At 37.6% G+C, this 26,711-nt stretch overlaps 2 protein-coding genes across 3 annotated transcripts in view; one reads left to right on the forward strand and one right to left on the reverse strand.

Moving 5' to 3' along the window:
* The window catches only part of LOC118837175 (ABI family member 3 binding protein), a 201,554-nt gene extending 184,770 nt beyond the window's left edge, over window positions 1–16,784 (forward strand). Inside the window, exons 57-61 of the mRNA XM_036744133.1 lie at window positions 10,980–11,059; window positions 11,928–11,957; window positions 12,641–12,802; window positions 14,070–14,192; window positions 15,531–16,784. Of these exons, the coding sequence (XP_036600028.1) occupies window positions 10,980–11,059; window positions 11,928–11,957; window positions 12,641–12,802; window positions 14,070–14,192; window positions 15,531–15,646 (511 nt within the window). The 3' untranslated portion in view covers window positions 15,647–16,784. The remainder of the gene's footprint in view (window positions 1–10,979; window positions 11,060–11,927; window positions 11,958–12,640; window positions 12,803–14,069; window positions 14,193–15,530) is intronic.
* A 582-nt stretch (window positions 16,785–17,366) lies between these two features.
* The window catches only part of TFG (trafficking from ER to golgi regulator), a 34,771-nt gene continuing 25,426 nt past the window's right edge, over window positions 17,367–26,711 (reverse strand). The window contains exons 6-8 of one of the 2 annotated variants that reach the window (XM_036743501.1): window positions 24,102–24,230; window positions 22,108–22,200; window positions 17,367–18,210 (exon numbers count right to left, since the gene is read on the reverse strand). In XM_036743501.1, coding sequence (XP_036599396.1) covers window positions 17,837–18,210; window positions 22,108–22,200; window positions 24,102–24,230 — 596 coding nt within the window. In that variant the 3' untranslated portion in view covers window positions 17,367–17,836. Of the gene's footprint in view, window positions 18,211–22,107; window positions 22,201–24,089; window positions 24,231–26,711 lie in introns of both variants that reach the window. The other variant, XM_036743500.1, reaches the window with a different exon arrangement.

Here is a 26,711-nt window from a genome sequence, read left to right on the forward strand (position 1 = left end):
AGAAACGGACCAGAATTTTAACACAGGGTTGCTCATTTTCTGTGTGTCTCTCCAAGATTATAACTTGCAGAGAGAGTGAAGGCCTCCATTAGTAGAGTGTGTTCCTTATACCAATGAAATCATATGTCCAGACCCTAGCTCAGTCCCTATCCCTTAGTTAAATGCTACTAATAGTTATCCAGAGCCCTATTCACTATGCCTGCTGCCTTCTCTACGTATGTATAGTATCAGCTCTGTCACAATCATTTTTCACAGTCACCCCTTTGAAAATTATTGCTGAAGAGATAATTTCAATGACTCATGCTGAAGTTGTTTACATAGTGAACCTGGTACCTCTAGGACTTACCAGCAGCCTGCAGCAGACACCCTATCCTCAGAAGTTAGAAAAGTCGTGCACAGACCTTGCCCATCCTAAAACAACTTCCCTTCCACCCTGTTACTCCCTTCCATTCTCTGCAAAGATTGTAGAAAAAAAACAACTATATTCACTGCCTCTACTTTCCAATACCCATTCATTCATTTTCTCCTCAGCCCTGTACTGCTGTCCCTAGAGTCACCAATGACTTGCTCATTGCCAAACTCAGTAATCAGTCTTAATGCTCATTTTCCTTGACCTTTCTGCTAACCATTACCACTGTCTCCCTCTTTCTAAATGAACTGTTATCCCTCAGCTTCAGTGATAATGTTTTCTCCTGGTTCTCTTTCTCCCTGTCTTCCCGCCCCCTTGGTAACAGTTCTTAGGGGCCCCTTGGGCCCCTGTCCTGATTCAGTTTTCTCTTTCTATCTTTTGAGTTTGACTATGTCCCCAAAGCTCTATTCACGACGCTTTTTTTTCTTCTCTTTAAATTCTCTCTCTCTCTCTGTGCGATATCAGCCACTCTACTGTCTTCAGTTATTGCATCTGTGCAGTTGGCTTCCCAATCTAGCCCCTATCTCTTTTTGGAGCTCCAGTCTGGCACTTCTAGCTGCCCTTCATAACGTCTTTGCCAGCACGTTCCCCAACACCTCAGATTTAATATGTTCAAAATTAAACTTTCTTTTGCCCCTGAACTTCTTCCTCCAACTCTGCCTCGTGTCTGTTACTCTCTCTCACTGTTACTGTTCAGTCATTTTCAGTTCATGCCTGACTCTTCATGACCCCATCTGAAGTTTTCTTGATAAAGATACTCAAAGGTTTGCCATTTCCTCCTCCGGCTCATTTTATAGATGAGGAAATGAGGCAGAGTTAAGTGACTTGCCCAGGGTCACACAGCTAGGAAATGCCTGAGTCTACACTTGAACTCAAGATGAATCTTCCTGACTCCAGACCTGGCACTCTATTCACTGTACCACCAAGCTGCCCACTCTCAGCTCTACAACCATACATTTAGGAGGACAAGATTTGGTTCTAGGAGAACTTAACTGTCTAAAAGAAGGGTCAGGCTTTTCTTTTTCTTCCACACTCTAGCTCTTTATCTTTTATACATGTCTTACCTCTCAGCTCTTGCAACCCACAATAGGCTGGAAGCTTCTTGAGGATAGAGACTAGGTCCTTTTTTCATCTTTGTATCCCCAATGGCTAATACAGCACCTTGTACATTACTGGCACTTCATGTATATTTGATGACTTTAATTGAATGGGGTACAATGCATTAAAATGGGAATCCAGATACCTGGGTTAAATGACCTTGGACAAATCTTTTAACATCTCTCAACCTCAGTTTCTTCATCTGTAAAAAATGAAGGCTTTGGACTAGATAGATGGTGGAAATATCCCTTTCAGCTCTAACATTCTGTAAGTCTAAGAGAACAGTTAGAGTTGTGAAACTTGACTTATAGGAGAAAAGAAAAGACTAGACCCAGGGCAAAACCTATATCTTCTGAATCATCCTCCAGTCTTACTTCCCTGTTGTGGTGCCATTTCTATGATTTTCCAGTGTGCCTGAGTCATACCAATTCATACCAAATAAATCTTGTCCAAAGTACAAAGGTGCCAATAAGCACAAATTTTAGCAACAGCATTTGATTAAGCCGAATTTCCTTGATGGACTGGCTTGCCAGGATGTCTGGACACACAAAATCTCTGTGTACTGAAAAGCCATTTAAGTCCACCATTCTTTCTTTGTGATCCCATATTTCTCTTCCTTGCATGACTGGAAAAATGAAGAATTCACCACGTGTGCCAGAATTCCATGTGGTATAGCAATTTCCTTCGGAAAAAAGTACCCAGTACAGTAATTAAGATAAATCAAGTTCTCTTAATCTGCACAAGTACTTTTATTGTCCTCTGTGGGTTTGGTGGATTTGGAAGGACAATTTTTTTCTAAAACATATAGCATCTTCTTTAGAGGTCAAAGGCAAAGGAAGCTGGAAGATGTTGTTTATATTGGTACATTAAATATCTTTTGGCACCGAGTACAAGGTGAAAGAAAGACTTCTTGTGAATTGCGAATCTGGCTAAAAGAAAAAGGCATGTGGAATAACCATTATGGGCTTTTCATCATTTCTTTCTGAAGTTCTGGCCTAAGAAGATTCTTCATTAGCTTTTTCAATATTCCTTTTATTGTGCTTCACACAGACCTGGAGTGGGGATAAAAGATGCCGAAGGATCTTTGGCTTGCCTTTATTGTAGGTACTAATAGTCAAAGGCTAATTCTTGCCTGATTTAATAAAAAGAGGGGAGGGAGAGAAGAAGTTAAGTTCATTATTCACTATTAGTAATGTATCATCAGTATGAAATTTTATTAGACCATAAAGAGAACTTCTTCTTTCACATCATTGTATAATTGAAATTCATGAGTACTTGAGGGAAAGAGGAAGGCGTGCAGCTCTCTAGCTCAGCCATGCTACAGAAGAGCATTCTGTTCCCATGTTCCCTCACCAAAGACCTAACTGGGATCTGATTAAAGTTCATGGGTTTTCATTTTTGTTTACCTTCTCTTCCCTTCTTATTCCTCCTTCAGCAGGTCCTTTCCTGCTCTAGAATGATGATCGAGTGATTGAACCCTCAGTAGGGCCATAGCTAAGGAATTCTCTCACATAGAACAAAAACAGTTGTGAAGAGAAGAATGCGGGACTTAATGAAAAAGACAGTGGTGGAGGTGGGGAATGTGGTGGTAGCAAAAGCACTAAGTACATGTCATTATGACAGAAGAAATTAAAGGCACCCCTGTTTTCCCATACTGGGTGCTCAAGAAATGCTTATTGGAACCATATGGGTGAAAGAAAGAATATGATTGGGAGCTGGTGTCAAAGCCAGGAAGACCTAGGTCAAGTCATATCTCTGACACATATATGCTATGTGACCCTAAGCAAGCCACTTGGTCTCTGAGTCTTTAAAACTACACCTCTCTTTATAAATTGCAGAGAAGGTGCCAATCTACATTTAATATTCATATTATTGTAATATTATTAATGGAAATTAATTGATTAATATTATATTAATATTCATGTTCATTACTATAACAAGAGGACGTTAACCCATTGAAGAGCCTACTACGTCAGAGAAATCATAGGTCCAGTCCCTATCCCTATAATTGGAATCATACATAGATATCTTAGTCCATATTAATTGGCTGGTTTTCTATCAATATCTTAGAATGACTCTTACCATTCCAAGCTATTATTAAGGCAACTGGTAGCACAGTAGGTTAGAACTTTGGCCCCAGAATCAGCAAGGCCTCACCTCATACACTTACTGGCAGTGTGACTCTGGGCAAGTCATTTAATCTCTGTTTGCCTCAGTTTCCACAATGGTAAAATGGGGATCATAGCAGTATCTACCTCATAGTGTTGTCATGAGGATCAAATGAGATAATATTTATAAAAAGTGCTTAGCATAGTGCCTGGCACATAGTAGGCATGATATTAAATGCTTATTCCATCTCTCCCTCCCTCCTATCATTATCTCTCTCAACCTTGGTGAATTTCTCTCATGTATTCAGAAAGCCCTACATGAAAATTGGAAAACCATCTTTTGAGGGCAATTGGGAATGTGGGGGGTAGGGGTGTGGAGAGGGATGTGACATATTCTTCATAGGTCCCACACAAATAAAAAGTATATTTAAGTTTAGAGAGATTAAATATGCATATGTATAGAAGCATTCATTCATTTCAAAACTTAAAAGTAGGAAACAAAGAACTCTATTCAAGAAGTGGAACAGAATACCAAATATATGTATGTGTGGATAGATATTTCAGTTCCATATATAACTAGTTAACATGTAGGAGGATACCAAGGGAGTTATTGAAAGAAAAGGAAAGAGAAAGGCAGTCAGAATGAGAAGGAAGGGCATGAGAAAAAAGAGAATAAAGAAGGAATTGTTACATTCTGAATTTGAGGAACCCAGACATCAGAGAATCTTATCACAGAGTATCACTACCCTCTAAAATTCTGAACCAACCCCAGTTTCTGCAGTGAGAAGAAACACTTCCTCTTTGAAATCCAGATTCCTACAACTTCCAAGTATAGGGAAAAAATTTCTGTTTTTCTATGGAGTTCTGATTGTACAGTGTGTTAAGGGAATGACAGATTCTAAAGCTAACTTTGAAACTTTTCAGATGTGGTTCTGTTGATATAACTTTCAGGGCAAAGTCGCTTTAACATTCTAAAACAGTCTAAAACACGTCAGTTTTCCTTACCTTGTTTTCTTTTGAGAGACTATGGCTGTCCCCTTCTATAGTGTCTGTTCATCACAATATAACTTCTACTTATGATACCCTTCTAGGAAACTTGCTAAGTCTATGAGTTGAAGAGAATGTGTGAATTTGCTTTGATAGAAGTAGCTTCCTCACCTGGGATTTCCTTCTGCCAATAAAATCCCAGATCCAATCGCCATCACCACCCCTAAACAGAATTAATCCTGTCATCTGGCCGAGCTAGGCACTTCCATTACATGATTTTCCAGGACCTAGGACATGGAACCTTTTGCCTTTTTGCTTTGATTACTTCTTCGTTTGTTTTACTGAAGTTCCCTTGTCCCATCAATCAGCCCGTATCATACTCAGTACAGTCATCACATTCAGACATGGTCCTATCTCCTCTGTGGCAAGGGAATCGTTCTCGCTCTCTTGTCAACACCTATGCTCTGCTGCTTGCTACTACCCATATGCCCCTTCAAGGTCACTTATTTCTCTGAGCCCTTTTCTTCATTTGTGAAAGTTAATGGGTTGGATTAGTGACTAGCTCTAAGTCTTTTGATACTATTAACTTCCTAAGTGGAAAGGGAATCAGAATGCCTGTAAGGAGCCAGGGGCAAGTCAGAGACTTTTCTTGTGGATTTGGCAGTAGCTCCTTTGACTCCAGCCTACTGATTATTTTTTCTTGTCATTAATTATTAACATTAATTATTAGCTAGTTGATGTTAATTAAATAATCACTGCTAATGACACTAGCACTTATATGGTCTTTAAATTTTGCAAAGTGCTTTATATATGTTATCTCATTTATTCTTCTTTGTTACTTGAACAGGGGTATCCAGGGAAGGGATGAGAATGAATAGCAGCATCAGAATAGGATTCAAAGTAGGAAGAAGAACGACACCATCCATCCCTTCCTCTCTCTCTCCCTCGCTCCCCTGCCAACCAACTTCACCTTCACTCCTTGCTCATAGTCTGTCTCCTCTAAGGTGAATCTTCCTAGACCCTTAGGATCCTTCCTTTCTCTCCTGACTCCTAACCCTGGTACCCTGGCTGGAGCACAACCCACCTCTCCTGGCCACACTGTTCAAAACACAGAACCCTATAGGTAAAATTATCTGGGTAGGGAAAATGCTAATCACTAGCATAAATACTCCATAAAACACACAGAAAATAAATATACTGTGGAAGATGACACTGAGGTGGGGGCACCCGAGTTCACATCCTGCTTCGAACACGAGTTGTGTGACTCTAGGAAGGGGGAAATGAAGAAGCATTTATATAGAGCCTACTATGTGCTAGGCATTGTGTGCAAAAAGCTTTATAAATATTATCTCATTTGACCCTCACAACAACCCTGGAAAGGAGATGCTGTTATTATTCTCATCTTATAGCTGGGGAAACTGAGGCAGCTAACTAAGTAACTTATTAAGCAAATAACTTATCTGGGATCATATGGCTAGTAAGTGCCTGAGTTCAGATTTGAACTCATCTTTCAGACTCTAATGGACAAATCACTTAGCCTCCCATGCTTCAGTTTCCTCGTCTCTAAAATAGGGTTAATAATAGCACCTGCCTTACATACTTTTAATGAGGATCAAATACAATAACATATGTAAAGCACTTTAGGTGCTCCATAAATGCTAGCTACTATTAATATTCAGTCAATCAGTAAACCAGTCCTGGGGTAGGAGAGGGGAATACAAAGAGAGAAATTCAACATTCTCTGGCCTTCACATTCTATCAGGAGAAAGGGACATGTACACATATAAGTGAAAACATTTCCAAAGTACAAAGAGGTGGGAAGGCACCAGAGGCCGGGGAAATGAGAAAAGGACTCCTAGAGGAGGAAGAGGTGGAATTCAGCTTTTAAAGAAACTAGAGATTCTAAGAGTCAAAGGTGAGGAGGGAATGTATTCCAAGCATGGAGGTCCCCTAGTGGGATCATAGATTCAGAGATGTAAGGGTCCTTGGAGGTCAATGAGTTTAGCTCTTTCATTCATTTTACAAATGAACTGAGGCTCAGAGAGGCTGTGATTTGCCCAGGGTCACACAGCTAACAAGTATCTAAGGGAGGATTCAAACCCAACTCAGGTCTTTATTGTGTGTGTGTATGTGTGTGTGTGTGTGCACATACAATATTTTTATATTTCTACACCTGAGACATGTTTCATTAATAGAAATGCCATTAAAGGAGAGGCATTACCATCTGATTTCCTGCTGTACCCTTGGATCATGGGCCTCTTCCATCTAACTTGCAGCTAAAATCTTCCATATGTGTTGTTTATCCAATTAGAATGGGAGCTCCTTGAGAGCAGGAACTGGCTTACTTTCCTATTTTTTTAATCCCATGGTGTTTGCATATGAGGGCAGCTTGTTAGCAACAAAGTAGATAGAGTACCAGGCCTGATGTCAAGAAAACTCATCTTCCTGAGTTCAAATCTGGCCTCAGACACTAGCTGTGCGATTCTGAGCAAGTCACTAAAACCCTGTTTGCTTCAGTTTCCTCATCTGTAAATTGAGCTAGAAAAGGAAATGGCAAACCACTCCAGTATCTTTGCCAAGGAATGGTGTCGTGAAAAGTTGTACACAACAGAATAATAACAAGCTTTGCACATAGTAAGCACTTACTGAATGCTTCATTCATTCATTCATTCATTCATTCGTGTATATATATACATATGCAACTGCTCCATCCACTGTACCACCTAGTAGCATCATGGTGCAAAGTGCTTGTTACCTAAATTGAGTTTAGAACTACTTAAAATTAGTTAGGAAGAATGCTCTCTTCCTCCTCGGGCTGCCTGCACCATTGGCCATTGTCTAAGAGAATGAGGCCCTTCAGTATGAATCACATAACAAATGAACATAGGCAAGGAGAAAGTACAGCTGTAAATTAAATAGCATGGAAAGGTCAGAACAGTGAAATGCTATTTACTAGCTATAGGATCTTAATCAAATCTCAATCTCTCTGAGCCTTGGTCTTTTCATATATGTACAATGACGGGGTTGGATTTTGATCTCTAAGGTCCTCTAAATCTATGATCCTGTGATTTGCTACCGCAAGCACTTTCTGCCTGTCTAGTTTTGTAATCTAATCAGGAAGAAATACATGGCCTCCCTTTAGCCCCCCTACAATTGCCTGGGCACTTCTGGGTGCACTGCCAAATAAACAGAGTTCAGACCAATTTCTTTAGTCAACTTGCCAAGCATTCTGTAGAAGTTAATGAGAGACGTCTAATCGGTTCACAAGCATTTAAAAATGCATCGACGAAACTACAAACAGGCCAAGTATAATAGTGAAATGGAGGGAATACAGAGATGATTCCAGCGGCCAGACCTGGCTGATTTACAGGGCCCAAGCTCTCAGCCACAGCCCAGAATGTACCAACTGAAACCGTGTTTGTTGCCACTTGAATCAAAGGCCATATGCCTTTGATTATTATTTCTTCCATGTTCAGTTTACTATAGCAATAATGGATCAGAGACCATGTTTGGGGCTGTCAGCTCTGCTCAGCAAACCTTTAATCCTTAGAAAATTCCATGTGTCCATGCCAATTATTGCTTAAATAGGCTCTGAGAGGAATATTATGTTTCTTTGTGGTTTTAATTCAATGAGGAGGGGAATGACTATTTTGTATGTGCAAGTAATTTATGGAGATAGGTGGTAGAGAACAAAAGTTCAGTTCCATGCACAATCCGTTTTTGTTCTTCCTCATATAATGAAATGTTCATGTTGTTGGTTGTTAAATTTAAAATTAAAAAAGAATAATTTGTAAAAGCCAAGCAATGGATAGGAGATCTCATCAGTGGGAGATTTGGGCAGAGCTGTAACGAACATTTTTTGGTGCTTGGGACAAGCAGCACATGAGGTGCCGTGAAATCAACTTGAAAAAAAAATTCAGTTGCAGGGGTAATTTGGAGAAATCAAGGAAAGGCCATGAACCCCTTACTTTGGGAGATAGAGCCTGAGCACTGATGCTGGAGGCAAGATCAGGAGAAGAAAAGCAGGAGAGGGATAGACGAGGTGACAGATTTGACAGAAATAGGAAAGCTTAGAAGGGGAGGATCTTGGAAGGGGGAGTTTGGAGGGAAAGATAAAGCCACGCTGCCTCCTTGTGATGTCTGATCCTTTCCTGGATATTCATTTACCATTTCTTAAGAATCAGTTCCAGATTTTTTTTCCAGGAATTGAAGTCAAGCTTTCTGTGTTGATCACATGTTGCTCAATGTCATAGGCATGTCATTCACATGTAATTTGTGTGTTGCTCGCATGCCGCTCACATGCCATTAGCATGTAATTTTGTTCGCATGTTATTTTTATGTTGATCTCATGTCACTCGTGTGTCCTTCGCATGTCGTTAGTGTGTGGTTTGTGTTGGTCACATATCAGTCATGTATCATTCACATGTAACTTATGTGTCTGTCCTATTCACACATGACTTTCATGCCGTTTGTGTGTGCATTGTATGTCATTCACGTCGGTCTCATGTTACTCGTGTTTTTCACATGTAATCTGCGTGCGATTTGTGTTGGTCACATGCCACTCACATTTCATTCACATGAGATTATGTGCTCATCGTATGTCGTTCACATGTGATTAATATGTTCATCGCATGCTGCTTACATGCCATTTGAATGTCGGTCGCATGTCGCTCACATGTAATTCATGTATTCATGGCATGGTGCCCACGTCATTCGCAAGTGATTCGTGTATCACATGTCACTCGTCGTTCACATGTGATTCGTGTGTTCTTCACACATCACTCACATGTCATCTCTATGTTGTGTGTTGCTCACATGCCATTCGCGTCACATCATTTCTGTGTAAATCACATGTCGTTCACATCCTTCATGTCATTTGCATGTCATTTCTGTGTTGTTTGCATGTCACTCATGTGTCATTCAAGAATTCTCTTTGACAACTCTTTATTCAGCTCCCTCTGTAGATCATAATGATAATTTTCTTATACTGTAAAGGGGCAGCTAGGTGGTGCTGCCAGGACTGGAGTCCAGAAGACTCATCTTTGTGAGTTCAGATCTGGCCTCAGACCCTTAGTTGCTGTGTGACTCTGGGCAAGTCATTTGACTCCATTTGCCTCAGTTTTCTCATCTGTAAAATGAGCTTAAGACGGAAAAGTCGGTATCTCTGCTAAGAAAACCCCAAACAGGGTCATGAAGAGTCGGACAAAACCGAGAAATGACTGAACAACAACGTTGGAAAGATGTTAACACACAAACGAGATTCTCTGCCCCTCCCCTTTGGTCCTCTTCCTGAGTCCACACATGTTTCTTTCTAGTCTTAGCCTTCTCCAGAGGCCCATTTGTCAGGGATCTAATCCTGAGAGATGATGGACCAGGTGACTTCCAAAGTCTCTCCCAACTTTACTAGTCTATGATCCCACAATTCCTTTTCTCCTGTCTCCTATCCACAGCTGCCATTTACTATGCGGTTGTTGAAGTAATGAATGAAATTCCACCAGTAATACCTTAATGAATGGATGGTGTTTTAAAACTTTCAAATGTGCTGTTTATTGTTTCATTTGTTACTTGCTCAAGTTTCCAGGGATTCCCTCTTTATTGTCTCTAGGTTAAAATGCAAACGCCTCAGCTGATATTTAAAAGCTCTCCACAATATGACAACAGCATACTTTATCTCATATGAGTTCCCTACATGTATTCTGCATTCTAGCTAAACTGGACCACGAGCTGTTCCCCAAATTTAACACTCCATCACCTGCATTTATACAAGCCACTGCTCCCAAACTACCAATAGACACTAATATATAGATAGATGTGCACAGAAGTTCTGATCTCCATTGGTGAAGGGAGCTTCCATACGGAGAGTTCCCTTCACAGATGAAATCAATGTTCTTGGTTAAAATGAAAAACATAAACAAAACTCACAGGCCACATTTATGATTTTTTTTGGTCCAGAGTTGGTCAGTCAACTCCATTTACTACACAGTATGTGCCAAGTAAAGAACTGTATTTAGGCCAGCAAAATGAAGTAACAGATCATAGCATGGTTTAGAACATATAACATGCTTCTTGCTTTCAAAGAACTTCTAGAAAACCTGCATTGTAATGAAAAGAGTATTGGAACTCAGTTTCAGGTCCTGGCTCTGCTAAATACTTGTAGCATGACCTTGGTCAAGTCACTTCATTTTTCTGGGTCTGTTTCCTCATCAGTAAAATGAGCATGCCAGACTAGATAATTTCTAAGATTCCTTCTTGCACTGAGATTCTGTGGTTCTGGTTTCAATAGTAAAATCGGTGATTTTAAAACGAGGACTGGGCTGTAAGTGAGTATTACCTCTTAGGAAAGAACATAAACTTTTTTTCCTTTTCTCTTGACCCAGTTATGAATTCCAGGTGACACCCAGAAACCCTCTTGGTGAAGGCCCACCTAGCAAAACTGTGGCATTCAGTACTGAATCAGGTAATCACATCAGTGACTCCTAGTGATTTAGTCCCGAGAAGTACTCAGTGCTTTGTCTAATGCAAAGACCATCAGAGGGAATCTAGGGTAAGCTCCCAATGCTTAGGAATTAGGCTTTTTGGCCAATGTTCTAAAACTATAGGGAGTAGCAAATGCATAAAGACGAACTCAGGTAAGCTTTTGTATATTTCTTTATCTCTCTTCCACTCAGGAAAATTCTTTTGTGTCAGACTAAGTGACATTAAGGAAGAGTCTATGCTCAAACAGCCTAGCCAAGCCAGTGTACACTGCCAAACCCAAAATAAATTACTCATGCACTATGAAAAAGGCTGCTTGGATCTGACCCATATTGACACTCAGAAGATTTTATTAGTTGGTCAGTTTCCTGACAGCTACCCATTAAACTTAAAAGTGACCATTTTGTCATAATGGCATAGATTTTGATACAGAACTGTGAACGGAAGACATTCAACTTATATTTATTAGTAATCAATATTCCTCGAACAATAATTGTCCTACCAACTGCAGCTTGTTAACATGCTGGTGACTGACAGTATCTGCTCTTTGGGCTGAGCTAAAAGCTGGATCTATAGTCCAATCTTAGAATTTGGCAGCTGTAACAGCTGGTACCGAACGGCTGAGCCACATGCTGTAGGGAAATAGCTATGAGATGGTAGAAATGAATTCCAACACTTGAGAAAACTTTCCAAAAGCAAATTTAATTCAGTGTTTAGTTGGGGCATGACACTTCATAAACAATACTCTGTAGCGACTGTGGAATCCATCTTCTTTACTGTGATGTTAGATTACAACGTTGGGCACTATTTATCTTACGTTGACTGACTCATGGTTTGCAATTTTTCCCCAGCGGATCCAAGAGTGAGTGAGCCAATTTCAGGTAAGGATATCGCACTGAGTAAGCATAAATCGGAACTTTTATTTTAACTACCTTAACGAAACAGGGCATGAATCATAACTTTAGTCACACGTCTTCACATCTCCCACTTAGGGCTCTTTAAAGTTTCTCCCAGTCTAAATGTTTACCTTAAATGGATAACAAACCTCAAATCTGTGTTGTTCTAAGAGCAACTGGGATATTTTGAAATAAGTCAACTTCAATATGCCTGACCAGCTCAGCTTTTCTCATCCAAATCACTAAATCAACAAAGAATAAACAATTTCCCACTTAAGGCTTAGTTAGCTGCAAGCCACATTGAATCTATTGAAACGTTATTATGCGCTACACAAGGCAACAAAATCCAGATTAGCACCAAAATGTTACCCTCTGTATCTAGCATTGCAGAAAACTTTGAATATTGAACATTATAACACTATATAATGATGAACATTTACTTTAATAATGAGCATTCTTTCCAAGATGTCTTCATTTCACTATTGAATAGAACTCAGGCTTTAAAAAAAAAATCTTTTCAACACTTTTGCTTTGCTGGAAAAAGCCAGGTAGTTGCCAGCAAGCTGATATTAAAACTTGTAAACGTGACTGTTCTGTAGGTTTTTAGGCGACTCTTAAAAATAAGACGGTCTGCCCTTAATCTTGGCCTCTGTATTTCTCTTATGCAGCAGGAAGAGATGCCATCTGGACTGAAATACCCTTTAAATCAGACTCTTATTCAGAATGCAAAGGCAAACAGTATGTCAAGAGAACTTGGTATAAGAAGTTTGTAGGTGTGCAGCTATGCAATTCTTTGCGGTACAAGATTTACCTGAGTGACTCACTCACGGGTAAGGGCAACAAAACATACCTCTCTGAACTTTGTTCTTCAGTTTTCAGACATTTTCCTTTTAATACAATGCTTGGCTATTAATGACTTACTTTGGGCTTTTCTGCTGTGCAGTGCAAGCAACTGTGGGAGTATTCAAATAAAAATATAGTATCTTTAATTAAAATGTCACTGAAGCATTTTTGATACTACAGATCAAGGTCTTGATTCTACCTTTTGCAACTACACACAAAAGAACTATTTGAAAGGCAACAACCTAGTCCCGTGCCTAATAAATAGTAGTGTTCACATTATAATTTTTGCCATAGCCATCTGAAAGAAAAATGTTCAACAAAAATAAAATTAAACGTTAAAACTGAAAAAAATTAACATTTGGGTTGACCACTAACATGGAGGAATGTCCTTGTCCCACCCATTACAATTTTATCTTGAAAAATATTATATAGATAGATATAAATATATATGAAATATACTATTGCCATTTATTCAGCTGGGAAGGGCTGATATCTTCTAATACAAATCTTGGGTTTAGAAGATGGAAAACACTGAAATGTAACTGCAAAGTTACCAAACACACTTTGAAAGAGGCTGTTTATAATGTTTAACATGACTTAGTATCACAGTATTAACAGGAGTGAAAAAAATTTTTTTGGAATGGCATTAACATTCCATCCATTAAAAGTGGTAACTAAAATAGTTCAAAGGAAATAAATTAATTGAAAGTCCAAGCTTGTAGCTAATTGCTTCTTACCCAGCCAATTCTTCCTACTAGCCCATTCTTGGCTACTTCACCTATGTCTCCTATTTTTTATTAAGATTGTTTAGTGATTTCTCTGCCTCTATAAGCTTAATTATACGAATTAAATCATTGGTCAGGGAACTTGTTTTGGAGTCAGGACACCTGACTTTGAATAATGGCCCTGGATACAATTAGCTCTATGATCCTAAGTCACTTAAACGTTTGACTCAATTACCAAATAAGTGTTTATAGTATTTGCTCTGTTGTCCATAAAGTGTTGTAAAAGCACTGTGTGTGAATTATTTAACACTCACCCACGTTTTTTGGCTTTTCTCAGACTGCGTGTGTGTGTGTGTGTGTGTGTGTGTGTGTGTGTGTGTGAGAGAGAGAGAGAGAGAGAGAGAGAGAGAGAGAGAGAGAGAGACTGACTTGGTTTTAATAGTTCAATAGACTCATACATTAGCAATATGTCTGATAAACTATTGTTGGCTTATTTTTCAATATCCTATTTTAATTTCTGTATATTCAGGAAAATTTTACAACATAGGAGATCAGAGAGGACATGGAGAAGACCACTGCCAGTTTGTGGATTCCTTTTTAGATGGCAAGACTGGACAGCAACTCAATTCTGATCAGCTGCCCATCAAAGAAGGTATTTCATTGAATCTCAATTCTTCTAAAATGGTCTAGCGGCCCTCAAAAAGTTTTGTTACAGTGAATCAAAAAACTGATTAAAAACTGAAAGAGAAATACACAGCATATGCATAGCTTTACACACACAAGGTACATCATTACAGTATAGAGATAAAAACACGATAGGAAAAGCATTAAACTAAGAAAACAGAAGTTCTTGGTCTGGCTCTGTCATTAGCTTTCTGTGTAATCTTGGCCCAGTCACTTAAATTGCCATGAACCAATCTGATACATTTCCTTATCATCTGTAAAATGAATATGCTATACTAACTATATGTCCTCCAATATTCTTTCCAATTCAAATAGTCTATGAAATAGGGTAAAGGTAGGTAGAGCTAATGAAATTATTTCCTGCGCTCATAGGGATAAATGAGGTTCTTTGGCAAAATTCAATTGAACAAAGTATTTATTAAGTACAAAACACTGTAAAAGGAAAACTCTATCAACAAAAAAATGGGTAGTTCTATTTCCCTTCCATTTATTGACTCCTCCGGTCGTGTTCCCTCACCACCCTTCAACAATTTAGCAACTGAAATCTTGGCTCAATCAGAGCCAAGTGAAATGATCCATAAAATATAGTTATCCCACTTTAAGAAAATTTGAATCAGATACATTAGAGAGTATTTACATTATCAGAAGATTCCCCACAGGGTTTCTTTAAATAGCAACCTCCCATAGTGTATTTTTAAATTCTTAAAATATATATGATTTTTCAAAAACAAAATCTGTGCTTGAACTGAAGCGTGCCTGCACGACCACCATACTGAAGTAATTCACTAACTTTTGTTAGCACCTACATAGTACACTGCTAAGGCACCAACAGTAGACTGTGAATGTAAATGTGTGTGGCTGGGGGAGGGGGTGGGGGGCACTAGGAAGGAGGGGGAAGAACCAAAGGGAGAAGAGAGATTTAATGAAAAAGTATTTTTAAATCATTTTAAGTGTCAAATGCTACATAAACAATTTTATTGGGCATGATTTTTTTCGGAAAATTCTTTGCAAAATAATTTTTGTAGAACATGTAATAAGCAGCAGCTCCCTTGCAGTATTTACAACAGGAACAGGTTAACAAAAACATGTTCAAACGTGTGGATATGGTAACTATCTTTACACAGGTCAATCCTTCATACTACATGGCTAAATTTTAAAATACACCCCGAGGGCATTTTCAAGTAAAACATTGCTAACTAACTGAAATGCTTTTTGAATCAGTACTATGAAATACTCCAACATTGAAAGAGTAAGAAAGTGTGTAGTGAAACTAAAATGTGCTTCACTTATCTATTTGATTTATCAGGCTACTTTAGAGCAGTTCGCCAAGAACCAGTCCAATTTGGAGAAATAGGTGGTCATACACAGATCAACTATGTCCAGTGGTACGAATGTGGAACTACGATACCTGGAAAATGGTAGATGCTGCGGTAGTGGTGAGAGATGCCTTCTGTTCCATCAAGGAAAAAGAGTTGGAAATGTTGTATTTGTCCCACTTAAACCTTTTGTTTACTATGTATAGAAATTTAAAATGGAATTAATGGCAATATTAACTGTTTATTAATAGGCTGCTTACTATATTTATCAGGTTCTACAAAGTCATTTAAGTAAAATAAGATATAGGCATTAACAGGAATTTGGGAAGCTGGCTCCCTGCTCATGGTATTTTAAGAGATACAGTTTGTATGTTATTTATCACAGTGTTGTAATAAATATTTTGAGGCACTTTTATAGTAAACTTAAAAGTACAATATGCATTAATTTTAAATATTCACTTTTATTACCTGTTTAGGTAACGCTACAAACCTCTATTCTCCCTCCCTTTGTAATTAATTTTAACTTATTGGATAAAACTCTTCTTCAATAGAACTGAAAATACAATTTTCCCAACACAGTCCTCAGAATAGAAACAGTTGAATAAGCTTTTCTGGAAGAGCTCTGACACCTAGTCTAAACACACAATCAGATATTTAGTGGAGATATTTGTCAAGTCTTGAGTGGAGGCAAGTTTCATTTTAGCATTTCATTCTGCATCACCTATGCTCAGTAGAATTCAGAGTCCTGTTTACTTAAGAGATTTATTCTCTATCCATCAGCCTATGCTGTAGTGTCTAGATGTATTTTTTTTTCATCAAACTTAGAATTTCCACTGTCCCTTGAAATAAATGTGTGTCTTCATTTAATCTATTAACATGGTCATGTCCCTAGCCAAGTTGTAAGCACTGGTTCTGATATTTGAGCACAAAAGATTAAATGAACAAGGTCTATAATAATGTACAGGATATTTGCTATATATATTTTGTATAAAAGACATCTATGAATGAATGCAAAGGGGGATATTTGTTGTAATTCTGTTTTTTTTTTTTTAACTCAAACTGTAAAGAAAATCTGGTTAAATAAACTGTTCCTGGGGGAAGGGGGATAATTCACTGTGCTTAATGTCTTCTATACTGTTGCCTTTATTCCAAAAATGCCTCAATTTTCCCCCTCCAATGCTACGTGTATTTTTTATTTTTCAAACATTAATGAACTCTGCAATAAAGAGATGTAGTTTTTTTAAGAAACGTGTTTTTCTTTGAGATGTTCACATCAACTGAATAATTCTTCACTTATACATGTTCCTGTCCCTTATATGAATAAGAATCCTTAATTAAAATTTAACATGGAATTGCATACTTCTAACCCCATAGCACATTTTCATCATCACTTTTTAAACTGCTAACTAGTTTTATCTCAGCCTAGTTTGTCTTTCTCTGAAATCTTTTTAAATGAGTTTTTATGCACTGATTTTCCCCTTTGGCTCTGAATAATAAAATCCCTTCAATAGCAAGCAAGAATTCTCAACTTTTTTTTTGTCATGGAATACTTTGGCATATTTTTCTGATGAAACTTATGGATCCCTTTTCAGAATGTTTTTAAATGAGTAATATAAAATGCACAGAATTTACAAAGGAAATATACTGATATATAGGTCTCGAGGTATTTAAAAAATAATTCTCAGAGCCCCTGCTCCAGAAAAAATTTTATACCTTTTCAAGAGCTTTGAGACAAATTACATGCAAAAAGTACATAAATTAAAGTTAATCCTCTGACTCTACCTTTAAAAGTATTACCCCAATGTCTGGATTAAGAACAAGACAAGTAATGGATTCAATCATTTTATTAGCCATTCAATGTCAATGTTACCATTTTTACATAATACCTAGTTTTTATCTCAAAGGGATCTAATTTAGTACATCATGTTAATAGTAAAAACAAGCCAGAGAATATGGCTAAATCTCAACCAACCTAGCATTTTAATATCCTCTGGACAAGGCAAGCTAGAATTCAATCACTTTACACACACTTAGGGTAGTGTTTCAAAATAAAAAAACTAGGAAGCTGATACAATTTAAAGCGGGGGTAGAAATGAAGATTTGTTTTGGTCTTTTATTCCAGCAAATTATACTCTCAATTAACAGCAACAGTGATACCATGAAGAATGCTCTGCCTTTTTTTTTTCTGAGTTTCTGAACTTTAATACAAATTAAAAGTAGTATTGAGTCTGTTGGGATGGAAAGTAGCTGACAGCTGCATTTATCTGTAACATAATCAATAAGCAGCTGAGTTTCCCTATCGATAACCAGGTCCAGGCTGGGTATAACCCTGAGTAAAGGGAGGACGGTTACGTGAATAAGGGTTAGGCCCACTTGGAGGAGGGGTCATAGTACTTCCAGGAGGTGGCGTATAACCCGGTCTTGGTTGATAGGCACCTGGTTGACTCTGAGCCATTCCAGGTTGAGAGGCAGGGGTGTAACTGGTAGGCTGAGAAGCTTGAGTAGTGTAATTCTGTGCAGGGTAATTGCTCGCCTGGTACTGCTGAGGAGGTTGAGCAGGCAGTTGTTGAGGCTGTCCAGAAAAGCCAGGAGCTGGGGGCTGGGAAGTTGGTTGCTGAGCATATCCTTGGAACTGCTGAGGAGGTTGGGGTCCAGCCTGCTGACTGTAGCCTGGTGGAAAAAGTAAAACAATAACAATATTTGTGTGTGTGCATGTATGCAAGAAAGTAAAATGGTTTTACAAGATCTGATTGATAAATTTTAACATAAGAGTTAAAAGGCCTTTGAAATCAGAGACTGTCCACAAATTAAACAAACTTAGACAAATAAATCACAGGCATTTGTAACAAAACAAGCACAGTAGCAAATTACATCTTGCATTATTTCAAAAATCAAATAATTATCTAATGCTATGCAGCAAATGCACTTGCAGAAATAGAAAAATCATTTTAGCTACAATTTTATTTTGTAAACTGTTCATTTCTTTAGTTCAATTATTATGGTATTTTAGAGGGAGACAAAGGAGGGACAGTAAGTGAAATATCACAATATAGTAAGCAGGGAGGCCTACATAAAAGTAATCTCATATAAAGTCATAGGTCCTAGTGGATCTTCTTAGATGTGAACCTGCAGAACGTTTGCAAAATATAATGTATTACAAAATTAAGAAAAGCATCACAATGCTATTGGATGCATTCTATAATGGCAATAAGGTATTGTTTACTCTTTCCTATAAGTCATAAAAATTCACATTTTGCTTAATTTTTGCAAAGTATTAGTGATTATTTTCATAATTCCTGAAATATAAGCGCCCTTCATATTTAATGTATTTTTACCCTTTTGAAGTTTAAAACTATAGTATTTAGCATACGTGCACTTAAATACATAAAAATGCTACCCCACCCCCATCAACATATATATTCGTAATTTACTACAACTATGTTCCCATAGGATGTGATTTGTCTTGATTTTTAAGAGAAAAGTCTGCTTCAACTGAAAGCTTTTATCTCTACTATGAAACACACCTGCAGCTACTTGCAATGAAACCTCTCCATTGACTGGAATCCTGTCAGCATTAAATACCAGATACATAAGAAAATTATTAAAATATGCACAGCCCTGAATATAAAATAAGGATCGAAGAATTCATTTGAGTATATTCTGAACTCACCTTGAATTTGGGTTCAAAATTTACTCATGAAAGAAACCTTTTGATAATAGTCCATGAAAAACCTGAAAATGGCCAAGGGTCAAGAGGACACACCCACCAATGTGTATCAAAGATGGTCAAGTCAAAATGCATCAGTTTCATATTTCCACAATTTATGCTCTCCACATTGGCTAAGGGTAATACCTTTTGATTTGTTAAATAACAGGAAACCAAAGAAAATTGGGAATGTAGAGATGGGGTTTCTTAAAAAAAAAATAAAATTTTTAAAGACTAAAGGTCTCAACACCAGGACTCTGATGCCGCAACTCTGAGGGAGTTTTTCTATAGCAGGCATTTTTCCTTAGTATAAAATAAATTTAAAATTTCAAGTATTTTACTGAGGAAGGAAAAAAGATGTTTAGTGAGCCTCTAACTCAGGCCTGCACAACATATGGCCCACAGGCCACTTGTAGCCCACCAAAGGATTCAGGGCAGCTCGTGAAAAACATAGGGGTTGTAAAAGAAAGTAAAGATGTGATGAGTGCTTTGTCCATGCCCCACTTAACCCGCTTTCCACTAGTCACTACTGTGCCTATCATATAACTTGGCAGGTGGCTTGCCACTGTCTACTCTCTATTTGTCATGTAACTCACAGCAACCAACCATCATTAGTCTGTCTTTAGTCTGAAAGGAGCAATTTCATGATAAATAAAAATCTTAAGTAATAAATGTAATTAATTGATATTAATTGAAATTTCCCCTTCCTTAAATATGGTTTATTTGCAAAAGCTTAATCACTAATTATATCCTTATACGGAAAGTGAGCCACTAAAAACCTATCTGTGGCCCAAAGAAGTTTAGCCTATTTTAATTCTGGTCCCTACCTACTGCCATGTTGTGCAGGTCTGCTCTAACTGAATACTAATCAATTAAAAAAAAAAAAAAACTTTGTCTTTATGGGTTTTTTCTAATTATTAGAAAGAACTAGTTTGACCTTCATAATCTACTTTTTTAAATTTCAGGGCTGGGCAAATAACATAAGATACCTAAGGGAAAAGATAGACAAAAATATGCACTCTAGATAAAATGTTTTGAGCAAAAAGAATGGAGTAAATTTTATTTTCTGGTTCTTCCTTCTTAATTCAAAAATTTTAGATTTGAGATTTTTAAAAAATGAGGTCCAGAAGCATCTATTAAGACAATCTATCATTAACCATTTGCCTGAGAGGCAAGAAAGTGCAAAAAATTAATAAATGCTTGATTGACAATTCCATTTTAACTCAATTTCTGCAGAGAAATAACTTACTAGGGCCACGAACCGGTTATCTATATAAGCTTTCCCCTTTTCAAAAAAGTTACTGGTGAAGCATATAGGAAGCAGGACTTCTGCAGCTTTCTGGCAGTACGTTGTAGTAGGAAAAGCCCTTGCTTAGGAAAGGGCCAGACCTGGGCTATAGTCCCAGCTCTAACGCTAAGCAACTGTGTAACCTTGGGTAAGTCGCTAAACCCCACCAGAAACCAGCTGCCTCATCTGCAAAAATGAGAGTTCAGATAGATGATCTTTAAGGGCTGTTCTACCTCTAACATTACATGAATTATTAAATTAAAATTTGCATTATTGTGAAAGAATAAAATTCTTAGCAGAAGTGAGGAACCTGCAGCCTCAAGGCCACATGTGGCCCTCTAGGCCCTGTGACTCAATCTAAACTTCACAAGACAAATCCCCTTAATAAAAGGATTTGTTCTGTAAAACTTGGACTCAGTCAAAAGGCCGCACCCAAGGACTTGGACGGTTCCCCTACCTGGTAGCTTTTTAAAAAACTACAACACAAATTAAAAGTTATTTGTGACACAGTCCTATGATGATAAAACTCTAAAGTCACATTAAAGCTGAAAGGGACATTTGAGGTCATCTAGTTCCAAGCTCTCATTTTAACAGATGAGAAAACTAAGACCTAGAAATGTTAAGTCACAGAACCCATAAGGGGCAGAACCTGGATCTGAGCCCAAAAGTTTTCATTTGAAATCCAGTGCCCTTTCCACTTAACCATGTTCCAAAACCAAATCAGATCACAAAGCTATCATATGAATTATAAAACTTAATTGCAGCTTCCCATTAGACATTTATTAAATATAAACAACTTCCATGCCTAGACTCACTAATGTATAAAAAAACCCTATAATCTATATTTTTTCCTGTTGATTAAAAATATTTATTAAATGGGCCCATTTCAATCCACTTTGAATGTAAAACTTATTCAAATCTCCATTGTTTCAGAAAATTTGTTAAAAATCTAACTAACAATTTAGGGAATCTGACCCTTAAATCATTACAAATCTTTTAAATACTGGATTATCAGGAAAGTCAAGCACACTGGTTTCATTATGACAAACCAAGAGGATTCAAATTAGATAAACTTATGGAAATATTTTAAGGTGACAATTCGAAATAAATTTTTCCTTTAAACAGAAAAGTATTAGGTCTAGGTGGACTAAGTTTTACAAATCAAAAAAAGGCTTAGAGGAAGGAGGGGGAGGAGGGGATCCACTTATCTGTGATTTAATGACAAGTTCTTGTTTCCTGCAAACTAGGCTTATCTTGTAGGAGTCATATGTTCAGTGATTTCAGTGAAATTAAACTCTATTTTGTTGTTTTTAAATCACTGCCTACTAGAAACCACAGAAGTGCATGTGCTTGATGTTCACATACCTAAGTCCAAATAAATTGCTGGTTTAAAATACAATTATGCAAAATACTAGAAATCTGAAAAAATAAATACTGTTCTTTGCCAGAATAGGTAAGTACCAAGTAGTGTTACATTTATTTCTGAAAATAAAATCAAATGTAAAATTCAAGTAGTTAAAATCAGATACCAAAGATAAACTATAAACTTAAATCCCTTCTGTCAGCTGCTTACCTGAATACTGCATACCATATTGTTGTGGAGGCTGAGCCTGTGGTTGCTGAGTACCGTAGCTGGCCTGTTGTTGGTACTGTTGATACATCTGACCTACACATTAAAATAAAAGAGAAAAATTTTAAAGTCCAACAAACATACTCAAAATATTAATAGTTTACATACCTAATGATTTTATCTCCTTTGAATTTAACAACACTTTAAGGCTAGTATTATGCCCATTTTACAAAAGAGGAAACTGAGTTTCCAATAGGTTTAAGTATACTGCCTAAAGTCTCAAAGCTAATAAAAGGCAGAGCCTAGAATTGAACTCAATCCAAATGCAATATTCTTTCCACCCGAGCTGAAGCCCTCATCACCTGTTACCTGGACCACTACACTAGCCTAACTGGCCTCCTTGCCTTGAGTCTCTAGCCTCACTCTAATCTATCTTCCACACAGGTGTTCAAGTGTTCCTCCTCAAGCACAGCTCTGACCATGTTATTACTCAAACTCTAATTGCTCCCTATTGCCTCTACCATAGAATACAAATCCTTCTTTTCAGCTTTTAAAGCTCTTCATAATCAAGCCCTAACCTATCTTTCCAGCTTTATCATACATCACTTCCCTGCGTACATTCTATATTCCAGTCACACTGGACTTCACATGCGACACTCCACCTCTCATCATGGAGAGATGGGGCAATAAGCACCAATGGTTTAACAACTTAGACTTGGCACTTCTGCTCGAAATAATTTTTTAAAATTATTTCAAGAGGTTTTAAAAATAGCAGTTTTTATTCATAATAGATCTTATTATAACATCGATAAAGGTATTTTCTGAAGTAGCAAAACCACCAGCTTTGGTAACAATGGATATGTTCCCTAAATGAAAATCTACTGTTCCAAAACACATAGAAATAGTTCTATGGCACTGATCAGTAACATACTTTAACAAGGTCATATTCAATTAATAAAGGTATAATGCAAAAGTTCCTACATGCCATGCTAATTAAATCCTTATCAAATAGAAATCTCAAATCCTTGGGATGGAATAATTGTTATTAAGAGTTTGGTGTGAAGGGGCAGCTAGGTGGCGCAGTGAGTAGAGCACCGGCCTTGGAGTCAGGAGTACCTAAATTCAAATCCAGCCTCAAACACTTGACACATTTACTAGTTGTGTGACCTTGGGCAAGTCACTTAACCCCAATTGCCCTGCCTTCCCCCCTGCAAAAAAAAAAAAGTTTGGTGTAATTTAGTATATTTATTTCAGGTTTTTAAAAAACTATCCTTCCAACTGTTCAACAGAATGCAAAATTCTTGAAATAGGAATTTTAAGTGATATTTATGAGGCTTTTATAGATTTGAAGTGCTTTAAATGTGATTTTTACATACCACATTTTTATTCTGGCTACATAAAGCTCTACTTCTATTTCCTCTTTGAATCGATATCTGCAGCAACTAATTTATACTACTCTAGCAATTTACGCTACTGCTCTGGCAGTTATAATTGAGTGAGAGAAGGAATAGAGAAAAGGCCTAAAATCTAGGGCATGCTAATAATTCCTTCCCTATCCATCACCAAAAGTGTCAATTCTCAAAAAAGTTTTACCCAGACCTTACTCTAGTATTCAATGGGACAATAAAAGAATTGCCCAGGAAGACATGATTATTTCAAAAGTTATACAATGATTCTGTTCCACAAAAAAAGAAAATCAAATGGATGGTTTCCTACTACCTTACCCCTCTTTACACAATGAAAATATAATATACACTACCACCTGACTTTTAAAACATATATAGCTAGAGCACCACCTGGTGTTTTCCTGTGGAACCTTAAAAATAAAACAGAAAACTAACACTTATAAATAAGAACAGAATAAAGCTTTGAGATCTATTCATATCAGTTAGCTAGTGGTACTCTGAATAACCTATAATACCATTCTCATAACTTTCAACTTTAACACTTATGCTTAATTTCACAATTTAACTCTTATTTTTTACCTTCAATCTGACCTGCCTGTGTCTGAGCTCCTGTATATGGTGGCTGTTGTGGCTGAACACCTGGTGGATGAGCTGCAGATGAGGAGGAAGCAATGCTATCTGGTGTTCCAGAACGTTCTTCTGCAGGAGCACTGGGTGGTCCTAAAGAATGATGAAAAGCATAATCAGAACCTAGCATAGAACTCTGCCCATAGCTGGTGCTTAATAAATATTTCTTTCAAAGCAAGTTAGACACAGGGAAAAAAAAAGAAAATCAAAGGAACTATACTTCAAGCTTATGCTTCAAGTAAAATCTTTTTTTTAAGATGCCACATTTATATCCTTAAAATATTATAAAATGTCAGAGAAATGCTTTCAATATACTGAATGGATCTTCAATGGAGGATTTATAGAAGATTACAGACAATAATTGCACAACATTAGAGGGGTTTGTAGGGGCTGTACTTTGCATCAGTGGATGGGATATTCACGCTAATAATATCACAGGTGTGCCTAAGAACCAAGTCTTTCCTTCCTTCAACTCTCTAATTTTTTCTTTACTTGCTGTTTTCCAAGCAGTTCCAGACTGCAAATGAAGAGTCCCCAACTGCCACCTAGCAAGAAGTTGAGTCTTATGTTCCTAAATTCCCCCTGAAAGAAGCAGCAGCTATCTCTACATCATTATCAGTAGCATTCCTATATTCATCTATTACAGAACAATCACTAATTGTGATCAAAGGAAATTTAGACTACGACAAAATCAAGTTGGACCCCGATTCCAAGAGGCTATTGGAAAAGTAGCAGACATCTAGAGGACTCCACAGGTGTCTAGAGGACTCATCTCTATTTGAATATTCCAAAGTTGGGTACTTAACACACTGCTAACAATTAATCATCCCTCTTCCCCGCCCCCCCAAACCCTGTTCTAGTTCCTTAATACTATCAAAGATGACACTAGGTAGGCGTATTTAAATTGATGTATGTCTGGCCACAATAATTTTAATGTTCCTTTCAATAATACAGATAGCCCATCCTGTGCCACTGCTGTCCACATCATCCTAGAAATACACCACACTTTGCTGGAAACTTTCCTCAATTTCTTCTGACATTACAAAGGACCCAGGGGAACACTAACTTTACCTGTCCCTCAACCTCACCATAGGACCAACCTACTTGCTCTTCCTATGCTACCTTTCTCTGATAACATATTTGACTCTTGTTCTCCTTCAAAGTGCCTCCCTGGTTACATGCTGCAGCCACGTGCCTCTGTATTGGTCCCTGTGCAATATCACTTTTAAATCTTTGGAGACTGTGTTATATGTTTAACAACCATACAGCAACACTACAAAATGTTACTAAAAAGTCATCTTTATTTTCCTGGGATCATTAGAAAAACTCTGAAATTTCCTAAAGACAACACTACCAATTCTCCTCCTTTTAACTCTGGGCTATTTGTGCTGTCTGTCCCAGGTATTCATACTAAAGAATACACTCCATAGGTTGTTCATCCGAATGCAGGGTCATAATCAAAGTTACATGTTGTTCTTCATTCATTTGGCTCTTCCCGTGTGGATGGTGAGGCCCAACTCTTGACTGTTTACTGATCTCTTCCAGGAAGCCATTCTAAACAGCATAGTACTACCCACAATCAGGAGTATCTGGAGGACCTCACCATCCACAGGGAATTTTCAACTTGGATTCTGTTGGATTCTTATCCACAAATACCTTTGATGGGGCTTGCCTGATGTTTATTATCAGAGGGTTATTGAATAGGGTTACTTCAGTTGTCCTATCTTCCAAAGAATCTTGAATAATTGTGATGTATCAATGAAAAACACCTAGCTGGGAGATAACCTGAAGGTGGAATTTTGCTCTACTAAATCAAACACTTTTTCATTATCAACAAACAAGTACTATGGGTTGTCATATTCTCTACCTTTTAATATATTGTAAAATGGTAAAGACGTAGTCCCATGTTGAATAGTACTTGGAAAAAAAATCTGCTTTTCCTAACTAAAATCTTCAGAGAGAATATCCTCAATTTATGCATGGGTTAAGTCTCAAAGATTTTATATAGCCAGGAAAGCAGACACAGAGTTAGTAGCTGCTGCTATTTTCAGTAGTTTTTTTCAGTACCAAAAAAGATCCAAGATATTTTTCACACCTTTGATATCTTCTTCTCCTTCAGATACTTTGTAAATTGACCCCTTAATATGCCCTCACAATTGTGCTGCCTCCAGCATTGTTCTCCTCTACATACACTTGAATTAATCCAGCTGCTTTTCTTTAGTGTCATTTCTACCTCCCCTGTAAACACATCCAGGACTGTGATGCTGGAGTCTAAGTGAGGTGGTTCCACCGACCTTGATGCTAATAAAGGCTGTTTTAATAATCCTTTGGTATCTTTTCTGAGGTAGGCATACAACTTTGAAATCACTTGTCTTCTTTTTCCTTCCCCAATAGTTAGTATATTCTCTCTTTGCACTACGTCTCAGGTTCACCTTTTCTTTTCCAGATTGATAGTGAACGCCCCAGTTCAGGACTCATCATAACATACCTATATTATTAGTACAAAAATTTCATAGATGTTTTTCCTATGCAGTTTCTCCTTACTGCAATCCAAACTAAGGAACTTTGTAACTT

This window comes from Trichosurus vulpecula, chromosome 2 (assembly GCF_011100635.1).
Source record: "Trichosurus vulpecula isolate mTriVul1 chromosome 2, mTriVul1.pri, whole genome shotgun sequence".
NCBI lineage: Eukaryota > Metazoa > Chordata > Mammalia > Diprotodontia > Phalangeridae > Trichosurus > Trichosurus vulpecula.